Below are 27349 nucleotides of genomic sequence, written 5' to 3'. Positions count from 1 at the left end.
AATTAATGACTGAAACAGCCTTGGCTCATGTTGAAAGCCTGAAATATCATGACACACTTTCTTCTTACACTGATTATTTCAGTGTTAATTACAATGTCACTCACCTATTGTTGAACAATGTTGTCACAGGACTTTTCAGATTAGAAGCTGTGTACTTCKCATCTCCCAGTTGAATACCATTGCTGAAGATAGCTGCTCAAAAGAAATTCTTAATTTAAGAAAGAATAAATAAATGAAAATCTTGGTGCCTTGACTGCCAATGTCAAAGAATTCTCATTTACAGATAGAAAATACAGGAAGAGAAATGGACAAAACAGAATTATCACAGGTGCCATTTTTTCTTTCCCTTTTTCATAGTTACCTCAATGCGGRGGGAAAAAAAAGAGCCCATTTAATGGGCTTAGTTTTCAGTGCCATTTATTTTAAAGGTATGCATTCTTTACAGTGTTCTGAGAGTTGTGTCACRCCAATGAAGATCACCACTATATCACAACTGAACCCTTTTTGCATACATAGCTATATGTGCTTTCTGTATGTAAGTTTTACACAACATGGTAATTGTTCATACAAAGGAAAAGTCGTGCTACTTAGTGCTTGATGAAAAGCAGGACAGTTGAAGTTGTCTGAATTCCAACACAGCAGTTTTTATCCCAGTTTTTGTCAAACAAAAATCTGTGTTAAGGTTTTGGCAATCTGACTCACATTTTTTCTGAAATCACAGACTTTAATGGAAACAAAGTTGACACACAAAACAACGTATGAAAACAGCTAAACTGGATCGTAAGTGACAGGAGCAAGCTTTGGTAGAAGTGGATTATTTAGAATAACCATCACAATGCTAACAATGAGTCACTCAGGATTTATGTCCCAATATTTTTTAGCAAAGGAAAAGTTATCTTTAACAACATTAGATTACAAATAAAGACAAAAATAGTGCTGATCATTTACTGTTCCACATAAAACGCATGACCCAAAGGCAGATCATTTTCCTAAGTATCAAGTCAGTGTTGTAGCACATTTTTATATTTTACTTTATCCTTAACAAATTCAGAGGCATTTTATTTGTATGGGTTAACTAACAACAGTTTTGCTGTGCAAGTGTTGCTTACTCATGACTTCCAAGATAACAGGTTTATTCAGAGCTATGTCAACGGCAGTGTCCTGTGTATGGCAGTGCACCAATTCTGAGCTGAGAGGAGGACTCCAACCCACTGAAAATGACTGCAAACAAAATGTCTTTACTATGAATCCTCTACAGTCTGTATTGAACTCATAAGAGAAATTACGATTGTACAAGATTGTACATTTTAACGTTAGTAAGACGTATGTGATAGAAAATAAATTGTGTCAGATGAGCACGGTTGATTCCCATCAATCTATACAGCTTATCTTTTATCAAATTTATCTCCATTGTGCTAAAGGTAAGAGTAGTTTAAGACTAATAAAACAAACTCTCTTCTCATTAAGACAAGACAATACATTTTACAAGACTTCAAATGTTGAATCTTAAGTTCTCTATTGAGTTACTTAATGTTTGCTTCCAAACCAAGGTACAGACTTCCTTAGTGCCAACATTATTGTAACCCTCCTCATTCGATACCAAGCTCAGTAATTTGGGAGCGTATTTCMCCCCTCTCTTCCATGTATTGTTTGTGCTTCCTACTTAGATCAAGTGGTCCATATGCTAACAGCCGCTATAAAAGTAGCAGTTCGAGTACCTTCTCCCATCCAAGAAAGCTGTAATATAGGATGGTTAATTGAAAAAACATTGAGAATGAAGTGCAAGGCCATTTGCAGTAAGCAGTTCCAAATGGAACCATATGCAAAATGGCAGTCTAAAAAGAAGTACTGGAACTACAACTCTTACCYGGCCTGATATGTTTTCTGAAAGGGGAAATCACCAATTATAGTCTTCAGCATGAAAAACATACTTTAGAAACTATCAGTAGAAGAGTTTGCCAATTTAAAAGGTATTGTTGATTGCACAAAGAACGAAACAATGGTCTTTCCATTCTTTGCATATTTGTTCCCCTCGTGAGTCCATTACCTTTCACAAAGAAAATTTTAACTATCAAACTTGTCCATAAATTTTGCCGCTGATTGTGAAACCATCCAGTTAGCATATACACTATCATTTGCATATCTTGAAAACACAGAGTTAGTGCCATCGAATCTTGTGAGTGGAACGGGGCTCTCCTCAGGCCAGTTCGGGTATGACATGCCTAAAAATGAAAACAGATAATTTTTTCTGCACTGAAGAACCATAACTTCATGTGCAGACAGTAAGGCCCTTGGCAAAACTCCCTTCAATATTTTAAGCCTGGGTTTTGTCCCAAATCAATTGATATAAATGATGTTTCAAAATCCCTGAAGCACAAATTCAGTTGTAGACAAAAACTATGAAAAAATAAAGTGCTCTCTTAAAAAAGTGTGTGTGTGTGTGTGTGTGTGTGTGTGTGTGTGTATGTATACGCATGCACGTGTGCACACCTTCATAATAAAAGCTAATAATTTTTCTTCTGATGAGCCTCTAGATTTCCATAACTTTCTCTTTCAGTGATCACGTAGCAATATACTGCTTTGCAAGAGGAAGTTCTTGCTATACAGGAAGTGCTCCAAGCATTAATAAACCTTATTGGGACAGGATCCAAAGTCCACTCTAATGACTGAGAGTATTTCCATTTACTTAAACAGGTGCCTTTCCTTGGCTTTAATGAGTTTTTGGGGACACTCTCATACCCTCATCAAGGATCCCCTGCTTAATTCTAGGAAATCTCAGCAGCACAACTGAGTCAAGTCCAACAAAGTCCTGAGCACTCTTGTCCTGATATTTTGATTGAGTCTCAGCTTCTTGGTTTTAGGCAYGAGTGATCACCAAATTGGAAACAGAATGCTTAGCACCATGTTGATCCAGCTGTACAAGCAGAGAACTATAGCAGGGTCAATATTTCCAAAGAACAGAATTCTGATTTTGTTGATTATTTAAACATTCAGCTTCTGCCCTCAGCCTTCATGGCAAATTTTCAGATACTTCATTCTTTTGAGAATCTGGCCACTAACTGCCCCAAAGTGAACCTGAGTTGGGGGAATCTACTAAAGAGAATTTTAGGTAGGAAGTTATAGCCAGGGTGCAGATCAAAAACAGACCCAAAGCTATGTTTTAATGACAACTTTTTAACTTAAAAGATCCAGCTTTTCAAAAGTTATACTGCTTGAAGAAAAAAAATCTATAATGTTAGTAAATATCTAAAACCAAGTAGAATATTTAATCAGGAGACAAAATGTAGGAGTTTTGGCAAGAACCATTTTTACTGTCCATCTCACCATCACAATATGAAAGCATATGTTCTTCTTAAAAACACTTGCTACATCATTCAATCAGGATTTAGTACTGACATTTTCATAACAAGTCAAAGGACGTGAAAATAGTTGAGTGCATTTTCAAAACGCCCATTGTTAATTCAATTTTCTAAAGACTTTATGTGTTCATTTAGTCTGTATATAATACTTATATACAGTATTTGTACCTTTTGTATATAATACTCTCATCTCGTTCTATGACACATTAAATAGACATTTCAGCTTATGAATCCATATTGCATTAACAAGCAACTGAACTTTAGGAATTTATCTTGATAAACTAAAAATATTGCAAATGGGTCCTACCATTGAACTGYGGCACAAATGGTATTAAAAAAAACAGTCTACTGCTTAGAGGTGCAGAATCTAACGTATGTTAAATGTTCCTAGCCCCCACCCCCCAATGGGACAGCTGAATTAGATATTCATTAGCATTTTATATTTCCCCTGAGAATACTTCCCTGATTTTTTCTTGTTATATATCTAGATGATATCTAGTAATTTTACTTATTTTCACATCCTTTTAAAAATGTTTATTTTAAACACAGCTGCAAAATGACTAAAGGATGATCCTGATGCAAACTTTGACACTTATCAAAAGAAAAAAAACAAACAAAAAACCCAAAAGAAGCTTCCAAGCAAATTCTGATTGGCTTCATTCAGACAAGGAATACTCTAATGGGGTTACAGAGTCTGAGAACAGTGCAGAAGAAAAATCATTTTTTTTTTTTTGTGTTGCTAGAATCTAGTAAATGCATGTGAAATTCTACCATAGAGTTTGTTTTCAATCCATGTGGAAGGGAGGGTTCGAGGGAGGGGAGCATTATTACAGTCCACGAGTGGTGTCTCCTCTTCTGAGAGCCCATCATCATAAAGTAAAGAATCGGAAGGTGTGGAAGCCGCAAGATCTAAGTAATCCTAAGAAATAAAGACAAAAAGGCTGGGTTAAAGTAAGTGGCTGTATTACTGGTCGGATATAAATGCTAAATAAGCATCTGGTTTCTAGATACTCCACTGCATTTGTCTTTTGATAGTACCTGCAGCATCCAATTACCCTCTCCTTTTCTGCAAGCATGGCATCTTTGGAAGGATCTTATTTACCTAAACACTAGACATACTACATACATATTAATACTTCCCTTAACTCTGCACAGCAATAAGCTAGCCAAATTAGAGAGCTGTGCTAACTGATTTGTTTGACCCTCAGTTCCTCTTATGCCTGACATATATGTAAGCCTGAAGAAAGTGGTATTTAGATCTTATCATTGTATACCATCTATTATATAATTGCATATGAAATTAGAGCTAAGTGTTTTCAAACAAAGCCTTTGCTGTTGTTCTAAATCCAACTATTTGTGTCAGCCATAAAAATTTACAAGTTTTCATCTATACTGCTGAATGACTTTGATAAAAAGGAAAATGTATCTTCAACTATTCTGAATTTTACTTTTCCCTTTCAAAATGGTTTTTCATTTGGAAGTTTACTTAAAAAGGTAAAGTTACCCAAATTTATTTGTGAACCGAAAAATATTTTTTAGTCCAGAAGCTCAAGAAGAAATGACTAATCTATAAAGCTCTGTTCAGGCTTGGCTATGGTTTTAATTACGATGATTACTTCAGAAACATTGCCACCCTCTGTATTACAAGTCTGTCGCTGGATACGCAGATCATTTCCATACTGAATCACAGCAGCTGTAAAGTAGTACTTAACAGGTTAGAGTGATATAATTTAGTGTACAGCCTAGACCTCTGACTTTTGCCATTATCAATTTAGAATTTATCTTCACATTCACATTTTGAATACAATTATTCCCATTTGTTTGCTAATCTGTTTTGCACCCAAACTAAATGCCATCACATTCTCAAATCTTACAATGGCCGATGTATTTACCTGATATTTACCATTTGTAACAAAAATAAATCTAGAAATAGTAGATTTTTTCTAATATTACCTGTGTACGTGCAAGTAACGCACAAACATTGTATGCATTTTATACATATATGTAACTTGGGCTCATTTTTAGACCTCAGCACATATTCATTTGTGCATGCTCCTCTCATGGGGYCAGAGAGGGAATTCTCAAGCTGAAGCTCTGTTCAGTCAGAGATTTAGTGACACAGCTAGGCGTCAATTTTGGGGAAAAAAAGACACAATTTGTATATGTACGTGTGTGGTATGCACATGGGATTAGGGCTTATGCACTGGCATGTGTGATGGGTAACTAAAACCAAGACGATATCGCTGAGCAAGCTGGARGAACAAGCCATAGCTGAGACTCCGYAGAAGTACCACGAGTGATATGGTGCCTGGAAATTCCAAGGTAAATCTCTACAGAATTCTAATAGCTTTAAAGTAGCTCAGATTGGTGGAATCACACAGCTCTCATTTCTCTGTTGCTATCATCATATCATTAAATCACATTCAAAGAACTATTGCATTCTTCCAGGCTTTTCACTCATGAGCATTGCAATTTAGGAGTAACTTTTCACAGCAGTTTATTTCTTTGTGATTAAGGAAGCCAGTCAGATTAAGGATAATTCATCTCATGAATTTAGAGCTGAAATCACCAGAGCCACTATATGAGATAGAGCTGCTTTGAAAAAGCTGAATGCATTTGGAAGAAACTAGGTATTTACATGGTTTAAAACCTGATGAAAATTAAATTACTTATTAAAAAAACCCAACAGATCCTTATTTCTGTATATTCAAATTCATATGATCAGAAAACTTTCAAAATCTCAAGCTTGCACACACTTACCCTACTCTTTACCATCATTTTCTCTAATTCTTTGCTGATCTCAGCAAATGTTGGTCTTTTATCTGGCTCTTGCTTCCAACAGCGCAACATCAGGTTGTACCTGTGACACCCCGCCATGTGTTGGGGAAAAAAATAAATAATAAGAAGAAAATCAATATTTGCATGTGTCTACTCAAGTAATTTGCAGTACAGAAGTTCAATTGTAGCACGAAGGCCACTCACAAGTATATAAATCTTTTCTGCATTTCTGTTTTTTTGTTCAACATTCCCTTGAATCAAGAACTGATATTCACAAGAACGGGCATTTATTTTTATAGGATTCTTTATGAGTTTAAATGATGAAGCACTTGGCTCTCCTTGAAAGACCAGGGCCTTTGGTTTTTTCATAACTTTCATTTTCTCAAAGGACTATCTTGCGTGTAGGCAGCATGCCAGATTTCTAATTGATTGTGTTTGCGTACGACTTTGAAGAAGTTTGTATATCACTAGTGTTGTCTAYCTCAATGTGATTAATATTCTGCCTTTAATTTAATAATTTTTCCACAGTCACCTTGCCTTCTCTAGTGCACAGCGTGGAAACAAAAGGGAGAAGAATTCATGTTTTATAGGCAAGTGACTATCTGACATTTCTAAATTCTGGTTGTGTGACTCTCCAACCTAATTCCCTGTTYACGTTATTTTTCTGGCTCACATATATTCAAGACTAAGTGACCTAGTCACAGAAGTGTTCCTAACTGGGGAAAAATTGGCCCCAAGAGCTACAGCAAGCTCTTGAAGAGCATCAGTTTTTTTGCCATTATCCATTTGACTGGATAACGTGGAGTATGCAGTTTAAGAGAAAATGGTCCTTAAAGCTGGCTTTCAAAAACTGTCAGATAAATGTCTTCACAAAACAGAAAAAACAATCAGAAAATCATGATGTGGCTTGAACCTCAGACATCATTAGCTTGCCTAACCTAAAAAGTATCAGCATTATAACATATGTTGGAGGAATGAGGTCTTGTTCCCTGTTGAGATGAAACAAACAAACAATTACAGAAACCTGTAAGTTTTTTTTTCCCTCTCTGTATATGGTATACAAAAATGATAATTACATTATTTATGCTGTATTCTCTCAGCCCAGATGTGACCAAAGTATACTTCATATTGAAAATAAGTCAAGAGAGACTTCATAGTTAATCCAGCCTGGTAACTTTAATAAATTAGCCATAAACAGATGTGCAGGCTGAACATAAAATCAAGCCTCATCCTCAAACCATAGAGACGAGCTATTTCCCATCAAAGATGTTTTAATAAATAAGCCAATAAAACATAAACGGTCTCAAAATAGCAGAGAAATTGCAATGGCTTATCAAGTCAAGAGTATTCCCGTCTTATAGGGTACAGATTTCAGAGGTCAAGGTATCTCTTCTCCTGTGTAATGCCAGGACAATTACACAATTAACAACAGCTGCAGCAGACGGAACATCTATCTCACCTGCAGAAAAGTGTGCAACCATTTTGTTGCATGTTTCAGCTTCCAGTATGTTTCAGGAAACTATCCTCTCACCCCGCCCCCAAAAGTTTTGAATACACAGTCTATGTTTTCAGTTTTTGCTTTGTGCGCTATTCAATAGATCTTACAAGCATTTTTGCTGTAGCTGCAAGCATTTAGCAGGTCATTCTCCTATAGTTTCATATTTGCTACTTTYATTACATTCTTTTCAGTACTACATCTTTTGACTACGTTTCCAAGCTACAACTGCAAGCTGTGTGGAAGAACATCACATGGCATTTATTTAAATTTTTTTTTCCCCCTTCAAGAGGTGTTTCAYGAATCTGATTGAAATAAGAATGGCTTACATTTCTTCACTGCAGTTTTCTGGTCTCTCCATTCTATAGCCTGTTTTTAGGAGGTTGAAGAGTCTTTCAGGAGCAATACCTGGGTAGGGATTACCTCCCAAAGTTACAATCTCCCATAGCAGAACTCCAAACGACCACCTGAAAGAGAGGAAAATAAGCTTTCATTTAGAGTAGTAGGATTCAAGAGCATAGTGTGACCTTCATCCAACAAATCTCTGTCTAGCATTTTAAGAGTCCAACCAAATTCAACACACTCCAGAGGTAGTGGGGCTCTACAGAGGCATACAGGCCCATCCCTGTTCCCAAATACTACAAAAGAAAAAACAGCCTGGGGGGGAAAGGTAATGCAAAGCCTCTCACCCATTTGGTAAAAAGATTAGGAACCAAGACAGGAGCGATGAGGAATGCCCTTCTTTGATCCATTTACAAAGGCCAACCGTATCCTGAGGAGGCCCATCTTCCCCGAGAGCGCAAAGGGAGAGTCCTTCACGTGCCGATGCAGCCCAAAGGCTGCTTCCCATCCTGAACATTGCTCCGCGAGCTCCTCTTCCACTGACTGCACGGGCAGACTGACCTCCTAAATTAGCCCTTATAGTCCACTTCAAAGTGAATTGTCTAAATTTACAGAGGGTGGCTCAGTTTCCTAGGGCCAGGTTTACYGTCTTAACTAAGGGGTTGTGTTTCTTTATATGCATGAGGGGTTTATTTCAGTCACAAGCAACATCTTTGATTTCAGCCAATCTATTTGGCATGCTCAGTGATTCACGACTTAATTTACTTCTTAGCTATGACAGAAGAAGAAGAAATAATATATTTTGGAAATATCAAATGCCTAAAAATAGTTTAAAGTTTAACATAGGACAGAAATCAGAAGAAATTGTTTTTTGAAATAAATAGAAAAAAAATACGATTCTTTTAACCTGTGCTACTGAAGAGCTCAAAAGAAAAAAAGACATTGGTCAGTAGGTCAGAAATGTTTAGATAGATGAAATGCATCAATTTTGGAAGGGCAAGACAGGARAAGGGAGGTAAGACTTCTTTTCCTTAGTGGAAGCCTTATTCCAGACAGAGAAAAGCTACAAATTATTCTAAATCTGCTTGACTGATAGAACTTCCCAAAATTTCGACGTTCAGAATGAAGGAAACCAGCTAACACTGTATTTTACTCAAAGATGCTCAAAGGGATGCATCTGGAAATAAAATAATATATAATTTATGAGAGATGTCAGCTTTTGTACTCTCATGGTTGGGTAATTTCCGTGAAAACTCCACTTTTAAGAAGGCTTTTGGAAGTGTTATATACCTAATGCCAAACTGACAAGAAGTCTTAATTCCCTTTGAAATATCCCATCTCAAAATTTTAGCAAAAAAAACCCCACTCAGCTCTTTCTGATTACATCCCACTGGTATTTCTCACATTTTAAAGACRAAAAATGGTAACCCCAAATGCAGAGCAATATAATCTGCAAAATGGCTGCGCGGAGAAGTCGAACTGTCAGTCTCACCAGTCTTAAATAGTATGTAGCAGCTTTTCTCCCTGATGCCATTCATTGTATTCATTTTTAATTAATTTGCACATTCTTGAAAGCTAAGAAATATTTATAACATTTCAATATACTTTATTAATATACCTCCTCATGCTCTTTATTAAGCCAGTTATGCTTTACCATCAGCTTATTATTCTGTCCATGATTAAGTCAAACAAACTTTGTTGTGCTGCAGGTTTTATTTTTAAAATCCACCGCATTTGTTTAAGAGGAATTTTTTCAGAATGTAGAAGGAGGCATCAGATGACTAATTTCTTAACTAATTCCACTTGTTTAATTAAATGGGCATATTAGAATAGAATGCTACAGAATGCTAAAATGTTTTCAGATCATTACACAAGTTAAGTACAGCGGGAGGAGAAAGGGGAGATGAAAAAAAATCCCACTGTGCTATGTTTATTGATGAATAAATATGCAATCAGAAAAAGCCAGAAAAGAAAAAAGAACTCATGAACAGGAAGAAGGTAGGTTAGCTTTCCACTGATGTCATCAACCTCTGAAGCAAAAAGGAATTTTGTWAGTGCTGGCAAGTGGTACTGCTATTAAGCACTGCTAACCACTAACTATACAGAAAGGCTTTAAAAGGAAGAAACTGGAAAACAGAAACACACAGAAAAACAGCATTCTGGAATGGTCATTGAGTACGTTATTGTATGTTCGCCGAAAAGCTAATTGTGTCACCACACAACAATGAAGTATATTTCCTAAAATATTTTCAGTGAGTGCAACTGTCTAAAATAACAATCAGTGCTGCAAAATGATTTTTTTGGTTTGCACACTGTTGGAAAGGCAGTTGAGAACCCAGTGCTGGAGAGCATTTCCTTCACAGCTCTGTACGTACGTCTCTGTACTGTTCCGCAGAGACTCTGCTAAACAAGGAGCTGCCTGGGAACAGATTACTGACATGTGTAATGACAAGAAAAATGAAGGTGACCTCTCCAGCATGTCCCAGGCACTATGGCAGATAGTTAGATCTCTTACGCAAACGCACAGCRCAGCGCTGTTAAGAATACCTGCTGTATGTCCCAGGCAGCTGGTACATCAGCATAGCCATACACTTACACACTGATCTAGATCTGGGCAGCAGTAAAGCTGCCCAGCACCAGTAAGCTGCCCAGCGCTCTGAGCTAGCTTGCTGGACACCAGCTGGGCAGTCTCTGCGCTGTGTTGCATCACACATGCAAGAGGTGCTCCAGAGCTCAACAGGAGCCCAGCAGGAACACAAGCAAGGAGGCGCAGCAGTGGAGCCAGATCCAGATCTAAAACAGAATCGGCAACCAAAGAAGAGGCAATTATATGGCAACATCATCTGCTCTGGCCCAAAATCACAGTGACACATGCTCTGTAGAAAATGAAGAAATTGAAATTATGCTTTTTTTTTTTCTTTCTTTCTTTCCTTTTTTTCCCTTTTTCTTTCTTTCTTTTCTTTTCTTTTTTTTCTTTAAGAGGTTTAAAAATTCTCTGGGAAAAGTCACTGTAGAGAAACAGGTTAGCACAACAGACCCTCTGAGGAAGGATGCAAAAGAGACACAGSAAAACCTGTAGACAAGACCTACGTAAAAGTGGTATTTTCCTAGGAGTAACATCTTTTTTTCTTATTGCACATGAAACAAAGTAAATGGGAGTACCCCACAAAATGAAATTCTCAAGTATTTTGAAATCAAGCAAAATATTTTATTTCACTAAAATATTCCGACTTGCAGAGAAAAGAGGACAAAGTGAACAAAAAATAACTTGAAGGGTAAAAAGCAAAAGGCTCCTATTTGCACTTACTGCAACAGGACATTATCAAAGTGTTGTCCTCCAAAGAAGAATGTCATTGAGATTTGTACGTGTTACACCATTTGAGTTTAACAAAAACATTACTTTAGTCAGATYCTCTTTCAAGAGATACTTGGAGGCTGTCAAAATGGTATCTTGGGGAAAATCAGGCACAAGTAGCTGCTTTTTCAACCCCTTAGAGGTTTTTCTCCTAAATAAATAGCACTTTGTGTCTGCCTGGTCATCACCATTACTCATCTCAGAGAGAAAGGAGCAGCAGTACCTGATCCTGAGTTGAGCCCAACACAGATGCAGCGTTCAGTAAACGTCGCCTTGGGCAGTTCTGTGCATTAAGCCCTCTCCCACTGTGGGGTAACTGCGTGAGAGCTCTGTGGCCTGACTGAGATACAGGGAGGCCATGCAAGAAGCCAGTGAGTGCTCCGCGGAGCTCTTAAATGCATCCAAACACTCCTCTACCTGCTCCGTGTATCAGGTAACGAAACCAGCTTAGCTGTGGTGGCTTTGCCACATCTTCAAGAACTCAATTTCCCTAATCACGYAAACGAACTGGCATCCTGCCACTGGAACCAGAGTCTTTTCCCAAAGTCTGAGCTGGTTGTCATTAAAATTAATTGGAATTATGTCATCGATTTCAAGGGGAATGAGGCCAGACCTTAAATTCTTCCCTTGTTCCACTTCTGTGTCTGCCAACAATTATTGCAGACAAATGAAGAACAAGAACAGGGCAGTTTGGGTACAACCATTATTATTAGCAAAGGTTAATGATTTGTGTCTATATCTTCAAAGGCAATTAGCTCACACTTACAGATCCAACTCTCATTGGTTTCAAATGGAATTATGTACCTAAACACCTCTGTCAATCTTTCTCTTAGATTCAATTTAGTAGCAAAAATTCCATGCATCCCATCACTGCCAATGAGTGATTCCATCCAGACTGTGTTGTTTCCATGTAAGCGTAACCACTTTTGCCTCCATTTATATTACTGTACTTCCTCCCTCATCTCCTTAAACAAATACATAAACTATAAGGAATACACGAATTTGCACTTACACATCACTTTGTGTTGTATAGATATGATCAAATAGGGATTCTATGGCCATCCATTTGACTGGTATCCGACCCTAGGAGATAACAAACAGCAACATAATTACTAGTAAGAAAATTAAGTTTCCCTGTGGAAAACCAATACATTTTTCTTCAAAACTATGACAGACTCGCTGTTCTAGCATACCTCTCATATTTTCCAATGGACTGAAAGACTTAACATTGCATAAAATAATTAACGGAACAATTCTAACAACTTTCTAATCACTGAACTTCACTCATTCATTTCATTTCACACACTTAAGTTATCTAATTATGAACAATAAGGGCTTTTTTCCAGATGGTCACCAGTTAAACGCAGGTAAACTCAGTTCCCCTCTTCCCAAAGAGCTTCATCCAGAGAGCTATATTCTTCAAACATSAACGCCTTTCTTCTAACAGGATACCCCTCTATTGCTTGGGGAAACATGCAAGATGMTGGAGAACAATGATTAAAGAGGAAAAGCCATCTCATTCATATGAATGATAATGCATAAATCAAAACACCTTTGGTTTCTGAAGGCAGCTGTATCAAGACAAGTACATTCAGTCACTAGGTACTTAACTGAGTCTACAAGTTGCTGCTTTCCACTGTCAGGAATCAACTGATAAAATCTCAGAATCTTGTCCTGGATATTCACGGTAATTTTGGCTGTGCAAAATATCCAAGACAGTTTATAACATTTACAGTACTACTGGCATTCATATTTCATAGATTGTCCTTGTTCTCATGAAATTCATATATATGCAACAACTGTTTTAGTAGGAGTTGAAACATCCTCTTTTGTTCCTCTCAATTCTTTCTCTCTTATCCCTGCTTCCCTATGCAAGTAGACAGATGCTTATTATGCTCAGAAAACTACTACGATGATGAGGATCTCAGAAGAAAAGAGAATAGTCATTCAATACATCCTTCCTCCTTCTCCCCTCCTAATAAAATGTAAGGGCTTTCCATCCTCCTCCTCCTCCTCCACTTTTAATCTGCCTTCATGCAAGGCAAAACTTTAAAACAGCCAAGATCCAGCCAAATATCACCAAATTCCTCTTCTTTGCCAAGTCAGCACAGAATTTTTCAACAAAGCTTTTTTTAAATCTTCTATTTATATCAATCTCATTGTTAACTTATCAAGAACATTGTTAGGTAAATACATCRTTCTTAAAATACAGAGTAACTCGTACAGACACCTAACACTCAGTGTAAAACACATGCATAAAAAGCTAACTGAATATGGCAAAACTCCTCTTCCATATGATCACATCTCTTAGAGGGTTTTTTCCTAGCAACTTATTTTGACTTACAAARCATTCAAACAAACAACATTACTGGCCTGAAAAACAGAGAAAGCTAAACTTCAAATTCACAGTATTTATGGGAAATCGTTGCATAAATTGATAAATTTCTCTCATGCAAAAATTTCTGTCATCAATTCTTCCATGTTAAGTCATAGAAGGAGCTCAATCAGCAAAACTAATCTTATAAACAGGCAACACAAAGCAGCACTAATGAACCTCACGTTCTGGCCTTAGATTGACATGTAGAAGTTCCACCAGTACCAACGACAAGTGTATGCACGCATGCAGAAAACAAGATTTGAATTGCTGCATTTGACAGTATTTTTTTTACAAGAATAAATAAATTAAAAGTTTTAACTCATCTTTTTAGTCTCAAAGTTATTCCCTCGAGTGTTATTTTTCCAGGAAGCAGTGATACAACTCAACAACAACAAAAATAGTCCCCCTTCTCCCCCTGTGCCACAGAAGAGTCTTTTCCATCAAATTTCYTTCACACAGTCCTACAGATGAAACATTACCATATGCCAAACTTTGCYGTGAGCACTGTGAGCAGAAAAAACTGTATCTAGACAGCTGATCGTAATTTACGGTGACAGGCAAAATATAATTGCTTTAGATARTCTCTGGCAGATAACACTAGTACACTCTCTTCTTTCCCTTTGTATGGCAGTAGAGATGGGCCTGTAATCTACTATTTTGAGTAAGACTTGGTATTTTCCATACATTTGGAAGTGTTCGTCAGAGAACACTGCTTCAAAGCAGAGTCAGCTACAGCAGGTTGCTCAGGGCTGCGTCCAGTCAGGTTTCAAGAATCTCCAAGGATGGAGACTCCACAACCTCTCTGGGCAACCTGTGCCAGTGTCTGACCACTCTCTCAATATATAAAAAAAGCTTTTTCTCATGTTTAGATGAAATTACTTGCATTTCAGTTTGTACCTTTTCCTTTTGTCCTGTCACCGCACACCACTGAGAAGAGTCTGGCTCAGTCTTCTGCCCCCAGGCCCAACCAGGCATTTACACACATTGACAAGATCCTCCCCGACCCTCTCCAGGCTGCACAGTCCCAGCCTCTCCTCATGTGTCAGACGCCGCAAGCGCTTAAGCATCTTGGTGGCCCTTCTATAACTTTTATTAACTCAATTTTAATGTATTAATAAATTAACTTTTAACATATTAAAAAATCAATCAAGTTTGCTGATGAGTGAGAAAGTTAAAATATACRGGCATATTTACAATTGAGCAGAATTAAGAGAGGAAGGAGGTAACGTTTATTTCTTTTTAATAGGMAGTTATTTATGGTTAATAACAATTAGCTATTATCTTTTCTTCTGTGCTTAAGTTCTACAATATAAATTGATTCTYTCAATTAGGAAATAAGTCTCAGTACTGTTTTTAATATGCACTGTACCTTGCTTCTCTTGACATATGAATCTTCTTCATATACATCACGGGATAAGCCAAAATCAGAAATCTTCATTTTGCGTCCCTCTGCCACCAGTACATTTCTAGCTGCTAAATCACGATGGACAAGCTTTTGAAAGAAACCAACAATGGTGCTTATTTGCCTGTGGAGGAACTGATTGCTGATACGTACATGTATCACAAGGGCAAGCTTCGATTACTGTTACACAGCTCTACCTTCATTTCTGCCAGGTACTGCATTCCTCGTGATATCTGCCAYGCAAACGATATCAGGTCTCCCATTGTTAAGGCTCTCTCATCAGGGTTATCCAAATAACTTGAATTTCTGTTGCCATCACCACCCACATAGCTCGGTCCTACTTTTCGACTTTCCCTGAGAAAACTGCGCAAGGAACCATATTTAGCGTATTCCACAATTAAATACAGAGGACCTGAAATAAACAAACAGATAGATTTATAAACAAATACATAGCCAGTTCCTACTTTTTTTTTCCCAAAAATTCTTTTCTAATCAGCACAGATTTTTAACAGTCAGAGGCTCCAGACACCTGTCCTTCAAGTATAATGCACTGAATCAGCCATAGAATAATTGCAGTCTACATCCTCCATGCAAAGTGAGCGAGTTCCAGCCTAAATTAAAACAAAACTCAGATTGTAACCTATTCCCTCACCTAGATAGAGATTATATATATACATATATATATATATATAAAGCCTAATTAAAATGATCAGATCTGTAAAACAGCTTAACTTAGAGAAACTTAAACAAATAAACAAACAAAACCCCCCAAGCCCCCAAATCAAAATTTGTTCTGGAGTGTGTGACACTGAGCTCACAAATCATCTGCTAATTCCAGTCTTTCATTTAAGGTGCATTTTCAAGGCACTTAAAAACATTCTGACATTTCAGTCCATTAGTAAGCTTCTCCTCCCCATTATCTGCATGAATAATATCCACTCAGCACTTAATGCTGAACCCATTTGTCTGCTATATCAAAGCCCTCCCACCCCATACATTAATGAATTAAATTCATATTTATTAAAAGCCTATGACTCAGAAACAGTTCACTTCCCTCGTGATGGAAAAATATATGGTACTGAAAAGAAAAACCCAAACCCCCTATTGGTTCATTACCTTACTAAGACTCAGATGACTCAACCCTGAATTATATTCTCTGTTTACAGCTAATAGTGTCACCTACAACAGAACTAGGTGGCAAAGAAGTCAGGATCCAAGATTTTAACGTATACACTGTGATTTTAGGCTGCAAAAGTCACAAGCTATTTAAGTGAGAAGGACCAAATAACTGTAGACACAGTATATATACGTACATACATACATACGTGCATGTGTATATACGTATGTATACATACATACATATACATATTATACATATATACACACACACACACACACACACACACACATAAAAAGAAGTTGCATGGCAACATCCTAACATGAACAGAAATTCTTCAGATAAATCCCTATGCACAACAATGAAAATTTGCCCTATTGGCTGTTTATAATACATTTTTCTGAAACTTACTTCTTCAGCAAAATATAACTTTAATGACTGCAGCTTTTAGCAAATATATCACAGCAAGAGGGGCACTGATATTGTGACAGAGCAGGAAAATTGAGTTATCAATCTGACTAGCAAGCTCTATTTTAACAAAGGGATCTGCAGGGTGGAGTTGTCTCTTTAAAAAGTCCTTGACTTAGGACTCAAACTTTGTTATATTACAAATAATAGCAATAATGAAAATCCCAATAAACTCTAAATATAGTTCATAACTTTAAACATTTACTGAGCATCAGCACAATAGAAAAATACATATCAATTGGAAGAGAATTGGTAATGCAATGGTTAATTTTAAAATAGCTTCAGAATCAAAATGTATACTGAAGAGATCCATGGTAACAATGCTCAGTTACACTGAATTAACATTTCCCCTTCCCTTCAAACATTGCTTGTCCTTCCATGACTTCACTTTTCAGCTAGCAGCAAATTTAAAAGGTGTTCTGCATTTTTAAGCACTGCTCAAGAAAGAACCACTATTTATTTCCTTCTAATAAGAATTTCATGAATAATGAGCTTCTAGTATTTACCATCTTGACTGCAGGCTCCATAAAGTTTGATGACATGAGGATGGTTCACCTGTTTCAAAAGGTTGAACTCTGAAAGTAGATCTCGCAGCTCACTCTGCGAAGCATTTTCTGCAGAAAATGTCAAGATAAACAACTGTGTTTAGGAAAGCGTTATCCCAGAATTTTCTACACAGAGTCTAAAGTATGAGATCAAACTTTTCTCTTGGAATTAGCAAGAGGTTGGAGAACAGTTCCGCATATCTTGGCCTTACAATATTTTTTCCACATAAGAGAAATTTCCCAATCGCCAATGTCCTGCAGTCACTCATATCAGAACCAGGAGAACCAGCTGCAGTGCTGGTTTGTTAACCAGCTATAATCATCATTCTGCCCTGATACAAACGATAGAAAAGCCGCAGCTCAAGGAAGAAGCAGGACCAGAGTCTCCTATGCCTTGCAGATGCCATGAAGTTAYGATGGACTTTTTCCAGTGTTCCACAATAACTTTTGGGGGGTGAATCAGAGCAATCTAAACTTCACAAGTCTAAGAAAACCAAGATTTTTCTGTTGAAACAGAAAAGGAATTGATCTGTTGTCTCCCCATGATATAGTGCTTTCCTCCCAAATACATTTTCTGATGAAGTAAAAATCCACTTATCAACTAGTTTGTACTGCAGCACACATCCACATTTAGAGTTCAGAGGCTAAACATGCAGTTTACATCGATTTCACTGGGAGATATGTATGCAGACTTTGCTATGCCCTTGGGAATACCGTGACAYTATGTTCCCAGAGGCTTTCTCAGTCTGTCAAGGATTTTGTTTTTGCACAATTCTCCTGACTAACAAATTTCCTCCTTGAACACACTTGGCTCCAGAGAGGTATTTAGTCATAAAGATACCAGATGTCAGAGATAAACCTCTGGGGAACTCATCCTTAATTTCTCTGACAGAACCTGCCCGGGTAGTTCCTAGACCGTTATTACCAGGCAGTTGACAAATACATGGTAACCCTTACTTAAGGTTAATGAAAAAACAAAATCAACTTCTGATCTTCGGTACTGTACTGTTTGTTAATTTATTTATTTGAGGATAATTGGCATATTTTTCCATGAAGGTAGCAGACCAAAAAGAATGAACATTTAAAATATATGTGCTAATAGTTTGCCCTGGCAATGACAGTCTTTGGTACTGTTCTATTATATGCTGGTATCTGCCTGCCGTATCATCTCTTATAGTCTGAACCTGCATTCAGACTTCACAGTCTCCCATCCCAAGGAGTGCAGTATCAGATGGTCTCTCACTGCTGATAGTGACTATGAGAATAATCTGTTTTTATCTAAAAAAAAGTCAACAATATGAACACAGAGACTATGGGAAAGTTCTGGTTTTCTAGCTCTGGAAGTGTGAAGCACTTGCAAGAAGAGAAGCAGCAGCCCATGCTCCCCTGCCCACCTCCTTTGGGAAGAACTACTTTCTATATCCCCCAAATGGAGACAATTAGCTTTATGACCCTTTACTTTTAGCAAATTGACAATAATGTCTAATTACTTGTTGGTTAGTGTTTTCCCTTGAATTTTGTTCTCACGAGGCCATTCACATTCTGCAGAAAGTCAGATAATAAGATTCATGTGCGAAAAGTGGTAATAATGGGCTGAAAAAATTCTTACTCTGTTCCTTCAAACTTCAGTCCCTAGCTCCAAGTTTGCTTTGCCTTTGCAGCAGCTAGTTACTAACACTCCTTGTTCCCATACCAGACCGTTACACCAAGCTCACGAGGTACAGACAGCCTTTGACAACAAACGGTGTCAATCTACACAGTTCAGGCAGCTTCAGCATCTACCTTCACGCARTATGCAGGAGGCTTTCTCTATACTACCAATGTGCTGGCATACATACCATTCCCATTTAAAGGTATAGCAGTAGAGAGTCCTTAGCCTGAGGCTGAACTACCCACGCCGAGCATCTGTTCATGAGTATGAGTCTTTCAATTAAAGTTAATATGAAAAGAATGGGTAATACTGGCCCGATCCAAAATAACTGTCCTTTATTATTCTCAGCAATATTTTAAAGACCACTGTGAACTAATGCAGTATTTCTTGTACTTGAGCTGCTATTTGTTAACAATAAAGTTAAAATAATAACAGCATATAAATATTTATAGTAACAAGAAATGTTCTCTGCAATCAACATGGAAAGTGGAATTTTCCAGGTGATTTGCAGAGAAATTTATGTCACAAAGGAATTCATTAGAGCCTACAGTATTACTATAAATGTCAAATCAATTAATTAAAATGAGGTTCTTAAAGGGTTATTCCTTCTTGCTATCAACTCTGACCCTGTTATTAACTAGGGAAAGCTGAATGTTAAACCATGTGCGAGTAAAAGCAACATTTTTACCAGTATATCTTGGAATCAAAGCTCAGTCACCTGTTACTAATGAAAATGCGCTAGCAAATCATTGACACTAAGTGTACAAATAAATACTAAATAAAGCAACGACTATGACTATTCTATTCATAATAACATACGGGAAGTTACTTGAGCATCACAGGCAGCGCTTGACTAGTCTTCATCTCTGAAAAGACTTAGGACCAAGATCTCCTCTGTTATAACCCTCTCCACTGAACCTCTTAGAACACGCTTCATAATGTACTTACTCCTTTGGTAAACCGATGGAGTATGTAGCACCTTTGCTCTCAAGGAGGACATGATGAATCCTTTTTTAAACTTGTATGTAACAGAAATGATAAGACACATAACATTTCCTTATAATTACATGTTTTTATTTATATGCAGCATATGGATGGGATCATCCAGCTAGACCTACTTGTCTAGCAGAAAGGATTCCTACTATCGATAAGGTTCCAGTATCTGAAGGTTCTCGCATCTCATCTTTATCTCATATACTCCTAGGTGCTTGATATCTAGGCACTACATGCAGTTATGAATTAGTATACAAGACTACAGAGGACATAACTGCATTTTCCTATCCGTTTCAACTTTCAGAATGTGGAGAATAAATGATCTTTTGAGGGAACAGGTTTCTACTGGGTTTCCACTGAACTTCCCCGCTACAACTGGATGTCCAGTGATGTCATTATTAGAAATTGGGTCCACACATYAGATGTGTAAAACATCTAGTCACATATGATTATAAAAAATGGTACAAATCATGGGTTTCAACAGCTTCCACCTTCAAAGCACAGTAATACTGGAGACTTTTTGTACTGGAAAACAAGCAAAACATTATTTTTGCCATTTTTTTCCTTAAATATATTTTTCTTTTCAGTATGGGAAAGAAGCAGGCACATGTGAGGCTAAAAAAAGCACTAAACAGAGACAGGACAAGACCACAAGGTCTCACACTGTCATCTCAACTTGTCTAGTTACACGTTTTTTTTTCCTCAGCTTTACAGCCTCAGGAAAAACTGAGGCACCATGAGACAGCACTGGGCTATTCAAGCCAGTTTGGCAGAGCTCCTACTAATTGAGTAACAGATCAGAAAGTACAAAGGTAGCTGGAATTCACAATCAGAAAGTAAGTGGATAACTTAATAGTTCTGTCTCTGGACATGAAAATAACAGGATTTACTTAAAAAGCTATGGCAGAGAAAACTAAGGTAGAGGAAAAAGAATCAGAAAGCTTTAACAAGCCCTTGCAAGGTTTCCATCAATGCCAAACAAAATTAAGCATATTTGCTACATTAAGAGACAGTGTCCTTGCACAACATGAGTTAGAATTACTTGTGGAAATTACTTGTTTGTATGAATGGGATGCAAGCTCCTACAATCAGAAATCTGACAGAATATAACCAGAATGCTGGAAGAAACRGAGGCTGTGGCACTGGCTGTTTTCAGCTGAGCTTTTACTTTCATGATAGCCCCTTTTAAAATCCATTCAGAGGGATTCCAAACAGTTTCCAAATTATTTCAGACTTGGACAGAAATGTACCTTTTAGCATTTTCACTGCCACAGTGGTATAGCCAGCTCTTCCCTTGAGTCTGAATGCTGTTGCTTTAACAACCTTTCCAAATTCTCCTTCCCCCAGAGTCTTGCCCAAAACCAGGTTCTTCCGAGGGAATTCCCACTTTGGGTCTTCCTGCAGGAGAGAAAAGGAGTCCTGTAAGATGAAGCAAGACAGGAGCAGCTAGCTACATCTGAACCATTAGTGATTAATAGGATGTCATCCTTCAAGAACAGGCACGCTTGGCATAAAAATTTTGGTTGCTCTTTTTTATCCATATCAACATATTCCTATAAAATCTTCTGAATCTCTAAGCGTTTTGCAAATGTTTTTCCATTACCTTGAAATCAACTCCTCAAAAACAGGCCTGTAAATGTAGCCTGAGGGTAATGGATGATATTTACAGGTCTGGGAAACAGGGTACAGTTGCAGAATGGTGACAGATGTACAAACCAACCAAGAAATTAAAGCAAATGGAGCACAAGGTCCTCCCTGTACATGCAATTTCTTCTTCAGTATTTGAGTTGGATATTTCTATGAATAGATTTCCATAACATTTTCTGTGTGCAATAAACCACCTTATTTAGAAACAAGAAAGGCATCCAAAAAGAACATGCAAAAGAATATCAAACTTACTGGTATTTTTAAGGTATCTACAGACACCTGGTTCTCCATGGAATCTAAAGAAGGTCGCCGGACATTAGTAGAAGAATAACTGATAGGATAAGACTGGGCTGGGCGCCGAAAAGTCATTTCTGCTGAGGCAATAGGTGGCTTTGGAGAATTCTTGTGGTAACGATGGATGAAATAAGAAGAAAGTAGCACAGAGATGATGAAGGACAACAGCACCGCCCCTGCTATCACAGTCTTGCACACATCATCGCATAATTGCTCTGTGGACCAAGAACAGGTTATTGGAATTTCACTGGTTGTAACCTACTTCCTATTTCGGCAGTTCACATGACATACAGCTATAACAGGAACAGAATTCAAAAATATTTAAAAAGCTAGAGCAAAACCTAGTATCTAATTCTCAAAGAATTGTAGAATGGGTCTATGCCTGCTGCACCAGTCAATTCCTTTTCATTTCAGGTACCAGGTAACTGCTTACCTGCAGTTCAAGAGTAAGGACAACTAGCCAGCTTGACCTCATATTCCTTAGCTTTGTAAGTGCAGGCTACTTCTGAGACTCTTCTTTAACACTCAGCCTACCACATACGGATGTTTTGGTACCACTTACATCTCTGAAGATCTATGATTAGATTTTTCATGTGGACAACAGTTTATGCTAGAGTTATCCAGCCTATCAACTAAAATCTCCTCTAGGTGTGAATTTTAATTTATGATGATAATTGTTAGACATTAAGAAATACTTCTCTTCATCTTTTTAGATTCAAAAGAAAGAGATTTAGAAACTTCTGCTTTGTGTTTAACAGAATACTTGTTTCTGAAAATACTGCCTRATGTTCCAATCACTTCTAAAGTGATACACGTTTTTTTTGTCTCCATTTACTACTTCCCCTTTCACAGAAACACTTGTACTGTCTTTCTTTGGAAACCAAGTGCTTTTACATCTAAGTACCCCCAAGACATCATTGCTAGGGCGTCGCTTCTTGGAAGAACTGAGACCAAAATACTTCCCCTGCACTGTTGTTCATAAGATAATCCTGACCTCAGGTATACAGCTACCTTAGCTACATCAGCATGCTCTAACTCAGAATTAAGTGGAAACAACACAGTATCATATGCAAGTCTTTTGGGAAGGCAAAAAAAAAAGTCAAAAGTCTTTTGCTTCCTCTTTCTTCTTATACCACAGAATAGAGTAAATCAAAATATGTTTGCAAAATTTTATCAATAATTCAGTTTTAGAGGTGCAAAAACTTCACATTAAGTTTATAACAACAACATAAAAAACAAATTTAAAACACTTCAACCTCCATCAGTGTGTTTCAAAGAACTGTATAGAAGCTTTTATGCTTTGAACAAAGGCCAAGGAATAAAGTAATCCACTCCTTCTCCTCACACAATAAGTGTTGGTTATCTCTGATATTTGAAGCTGAGATTTTCAGAAATGATTAGGAGACTGGATTACTTGAAAGTAACAGCAGCGGTTCTAATTCTCCTAGCTACCTTTGAAAAATATCAGGTGAGTCCCACCGAAAGGCGAACGCAGTTGTAAAGCAAAGGACAGTCAATCTGTTATGCAGTAATGGACAAAGAGAATCTTTAGCCAAGGACAGAAGTAAACCCCCCATATCAGTTCTTAATGAATTTTATATTAGCAGGCTGTGACCAAAGATGTTAACTTGTCCAAAAGGTTAGACTATTGCATGCATATACAGGGCAGATACAAAAAGAGGGAAAGATTACCGTGACAACAGAAGATAATGTTAAGACTTACCCTTGATATCATCTTTCTCACAATAACAGTTCTGTCTTGGGAAGCAGTAGCAAATCCCATGTCCTGACTTAATTCCAAGATTTCCAATGCCTTTCCCATGACCACCAATAATGTTTCCACCTAATCAGATACAGACACAAGCTCAGATTCTCACATGCAGTTAAAGAAAAAAGAAAGGCTCAGGGTGTTCTGTGTGCTTATCCTAGTATGCACCTGAAATCTTACAGGGCAGCACAGAGCAGCAATAATGATAATGACTCCTGAGAATTAGGGGGATCTGAGATCCTGAAAAGAGGTGACCTTTGGCTGCTTGAACATTAGCCTTGATTAGCCATTATAGAATTTTAATGTCAAATAATGGCATTATATATAATTTTTTAAGGAATACCTGAAATCAAGAAAGTATCCCAGTTATACAAAGAAAACTATTACTTTTTTTTATCATCTTAGCTACCTCTCCCATAATGGGAATAACTGCTAATCAAGGCTAACGTTCRAGCAGCCCAAGGTCAAATTACCATCTCATATCTTACTGGCTGTTTCTTCATAAGTCATTATAGTTCTGTTAGTGAGATGGTCCTACATTTTAAAATATTCCCCAAAATAGCTTCTACTATTTTTTCTATTTATTTTATTTTCTCTCTGTCTTAAGTATTTGCTATGAATACAAGATGATGCACATTTCAGTGCTATAGAGCAGAAAACCAGCAATCTACAGACCTGAGTTCTGTTCCTGGTTCTGACACCAATTTCTTGCTACACTGAGAACGTTAGCATACTGTTCTATACATCATTTGTTCCATTGGCAAATGGAGATAACGATACTGAATCACTTCTGTAAAATGCTGTGGGATAGTCTAACGAAAGAGCTAAGAGTAAGTAGCAAGTGTAAGTGAAAAAACAGATCTTTCATTGTCTAAAAGGATGCCTTATTATTGTAAAAAAGTGTAGCAACTCATACAGAACTATTCGTGATTTCAAAACAGTTCCCCATGCACAGTGGTTGCAAGGTTGAGCCTAAACTGTATGATTAAGGAAATGCATTTTTTCTGCATATACTATAAAAACAACTGCTAGTTTTAATATTTTTCATCTATAAAGTACCTTTAATCACAAACAGCATTTTACAGACAGAAATAGCTAGCAAACCAATCACATTCTACGAATTTAGTTGTGYTTCAGAAAGATCCTCTAAACCATAAACCATAAAGGCATTCAAATGGTGAACAAGATATTTTCACCAGTCTTTTTAATTCAGCTCCTTTTCCTTCATCCTACCTAACTCTATAGCAGAGTGAACCACTGTTTCTTTTGCATTTTTTTAGGATGTGCAACAGAAATTGAGGAATATTTTTAACAACATGAAGGTAAATATCCCTTTTTTTTAAAAAAAAAAAAAGAGAGAAAGTGAAAGAGGGATTTGAGTATTCAAGCARAATAGATTATGACCATTTTTCCAGAGGCCACACCTACTAAACTGTCCACAGCTCAACTGGTTACAGCCCAATTTTCTCTTCTGTAAAGGTAATGAAAAAAGCATCCATTAGCCATCTAAACATAAATATTTATCTCTGTCTATCTATCTATCCATCCATATTTGAGCAGCTGGAGGTAGGGGGAAGTGGAGGATGAGCAAGTTCTATCTAAATACTTCTTGAGTGAGGGATTTGAAGACAAAGATCTCCTGCATAGCAGAGAAAGCAGGAACACAATTTTACCTTGAGYGTACATTGGAAACATGGAGCTTCCTATACGCGTTCCAGAGACAAGAATGCACATTTCCCCCATTAAATTGCTATTAGGGACATTCCTAGAGTTATCAGCGTTGTTCTGAACTGTGTAGTATTTTACATGCTCATGTCTTAAATCGTCAGCTGTTTCCATTGCCCTGTGATGAAAAAGCTTTCCCTGCTTCAAGATCATTTGGAAAAAGGAACAACAGTGCTCCTATCCCACACCACGTAGAAACTCTGGAAGTTCTGTAAGTAGAAATGCTGATTCTTGGACAAAATCAAAGAGAACAAGACTGATTACTGCTGAAGACAAAGGCATGCAAAACAAGATAAGAGTCCTAAAGACTATTTTCCTTCCATTATCAGAAAGCCAAAGTTCAGGTGAACCTATAAAGATTGGTCCTTGACAAACGTTTAGCTAGATTCACACAGTGCGACCAGCCCTGAAGCAATCACTACAAGAAAGTCTCTTGCTCAGAATGCAGACAGGTTGCCCCTTTTTGATAGGCACAGCCACAGCACTAGTTGTTTCTGCTGTRTGCCCCTGAATGTAATATTCATAGCTTTAGTAGGAGAAAGTAATTTTGGGACTCAAGTACATAGCCAACATAATGATAGATGAATTATAAAAAATAAGTATTTTAGCAGCTGTCCATACTTAAAGACCCCTYGATTTTAAGGTATTTAGGGCTTTGCTATTTACTGCTTGCCATTTCCAAAGAAATGTCCACTGTCAATAAAAGTTGATGTAATGGGAGTCCTGCACCTTTGAGGTCCCAAAATACGCTCGTTTCTCCATCTGTAGAAATACTGCCTATGGGCACCAGCCCAGGTTCTCAATTGCTTCATATCATGTACAAAATTTTCCAGCTCAGACATTAACAAGGCATACATAACATCTTGAAAGCTTGTCTTACTTGCCTGCTTTTATTATCTAATAAGACAGTGTTTCAGGCTTCTGTCAAGTAAAACATCTGACACTACATATTGGACGCTTTAGCACTGCAGCCTCTGGCACAGAGATTTCCACCTGTGGAATGACAGCTGATTCCAGTTATCACCAATGCAGATTTTTTTTCAGACTATTACAAAAATTTCCTGCATTCACTTCAAGCATTTCTGCCACTTTAAAGATTGATTTTTAGGCACTCTAATGAAATAATATTTCTTTATGACAAAAGTAATTTAGAATACATAATCGCATTCTTGCATGCAAGAAATACAACAGGTCCTCTTTGTTACTTTATAGAAAGACATAAGTCCTAGACCATAAGAAAATACTAGTTCCTCAAAGACTCCATTTTAAAATGTAAAGTTAGAGTATATAATACCAGAGCCAGGACAATTTTTCAGGAAACCTTAAGATGCTGTATCTTCATTTCTGAGTTAGATCTCGGATGCTGTATAAACAAATTCACTGAAGAATTAATCATTTGACAGAAGACTGAAATTGCCTAAGTATAATACATTGTTTTGCTAACCTTTTTATCTTCAGGGTGACTTGTGAATTTGCAGGTATGAGCAGGTATAAGCAAGTGGAATGAAGACAGACGTGTTTAAGAAAACACACACACACACACACACACACACACACACAGACACATTTCAATTCTTAATTGGTAAATGCTGTTCATAAGAACCTCTGCTTGCATCTTCAAACAGATACAGCATTGGATCATTTTGATGGTCACCTGTCAAATAAGGTCAGGCGCATTTTCCACTTAAAGAGATCCTTTTTTTAAGTGCATTTATTTTAAAATTAAATTTGCTTCTTTTTACCTAATTTAAATAGAAGTTCAAACAGGCATAGCTTCTATCATATTACACTGAACTTAGAAAATATGGCATTAACTTTCCTAAAACCTATAGCTGGTTTCAGCAGCTATCTCTGCTGAACAACGGTACCTGAAAATTAACAAGAGGAGCAGGAACAGAATTCCTAAGAAAATCTCATCTTTCTGTCACTATCAGCCAATGRATGTTGGTTGACTGGCTTCAAAAAGAACAGGATTAGTGCCCACAGCTGTTAACTCTCTCGCACAATTCAAATGCAGGCATGCCAATGCTAAG

At 37.3% G+C, this 27349-nt stretch overlaps 1 protein-coding gene across 1 annotated transcript in view; it reads right to left on the bottom strand.

Annotated features, from left to right (window-relative positions):
• Window positions 1–725: 725 nt before the first annotated feature.
• The window catches only part of RET (ret proto-oncogene), a gene marked incomplete at its 5' end in the record, with an annotated part of 84451 nt that continues 57827 nt past the window's right edge, over window positions 726–27349 (bottom strand). The window contains 11 exons of the mRNA XM_085312190.1: window positions 726–2222; window positions 4131–4278; window positions 6120–6219; window positions 7962–8099; window positions 12342–12412; window positions 15076–15198; window positions 15306–15520; window positions 17200–17307; window positions 21133–21280; window positions 21782–22038; window positions 23547–23666. Of these exons, the coding sequence (XP_085168316.1) occupies window positions 2065–2222; window positions 4131–4278; window positions 6120–6219; window positions 7962–8099; window positions 12342–12412; window positions 15076–15198; window positions 15306–15520; window positions 17200–17307; window positions 21133–21280; window positions 21782–22038; window positions 23547–23666 (1586 nt within the window). The remainder of the gene's footprint in view (window positions 2223–4130; window positions 4279–6119; window positions 6220–7961; window positions 8100–12341; window positions 12413–15075; window positions 15199–15305; window positions 15521–17199; window positions 17308–21132; window positions 21281–21781; window positions 22039–23546; window positions 23667–27349) is intronic.

This window comes from Rhea americana, unplaced genomic scaffold (assembly GCF_003343005.1).
Source record: "Rhea americana isolate MKP2758 unplaced genomic scaffold, rheAme1 scaffold_36, whole genome shotgun sequence".
Classification (NCBI taxonomy): domain Eukaryota; kingdom Metazoa; phylum Chordata; class Aves; order Rheiformes; family Rheidae; genus Rhea; species Rhea americana.
This window is presented reverse-complemented; position numbering and strand designations above follow the sequence as displayed.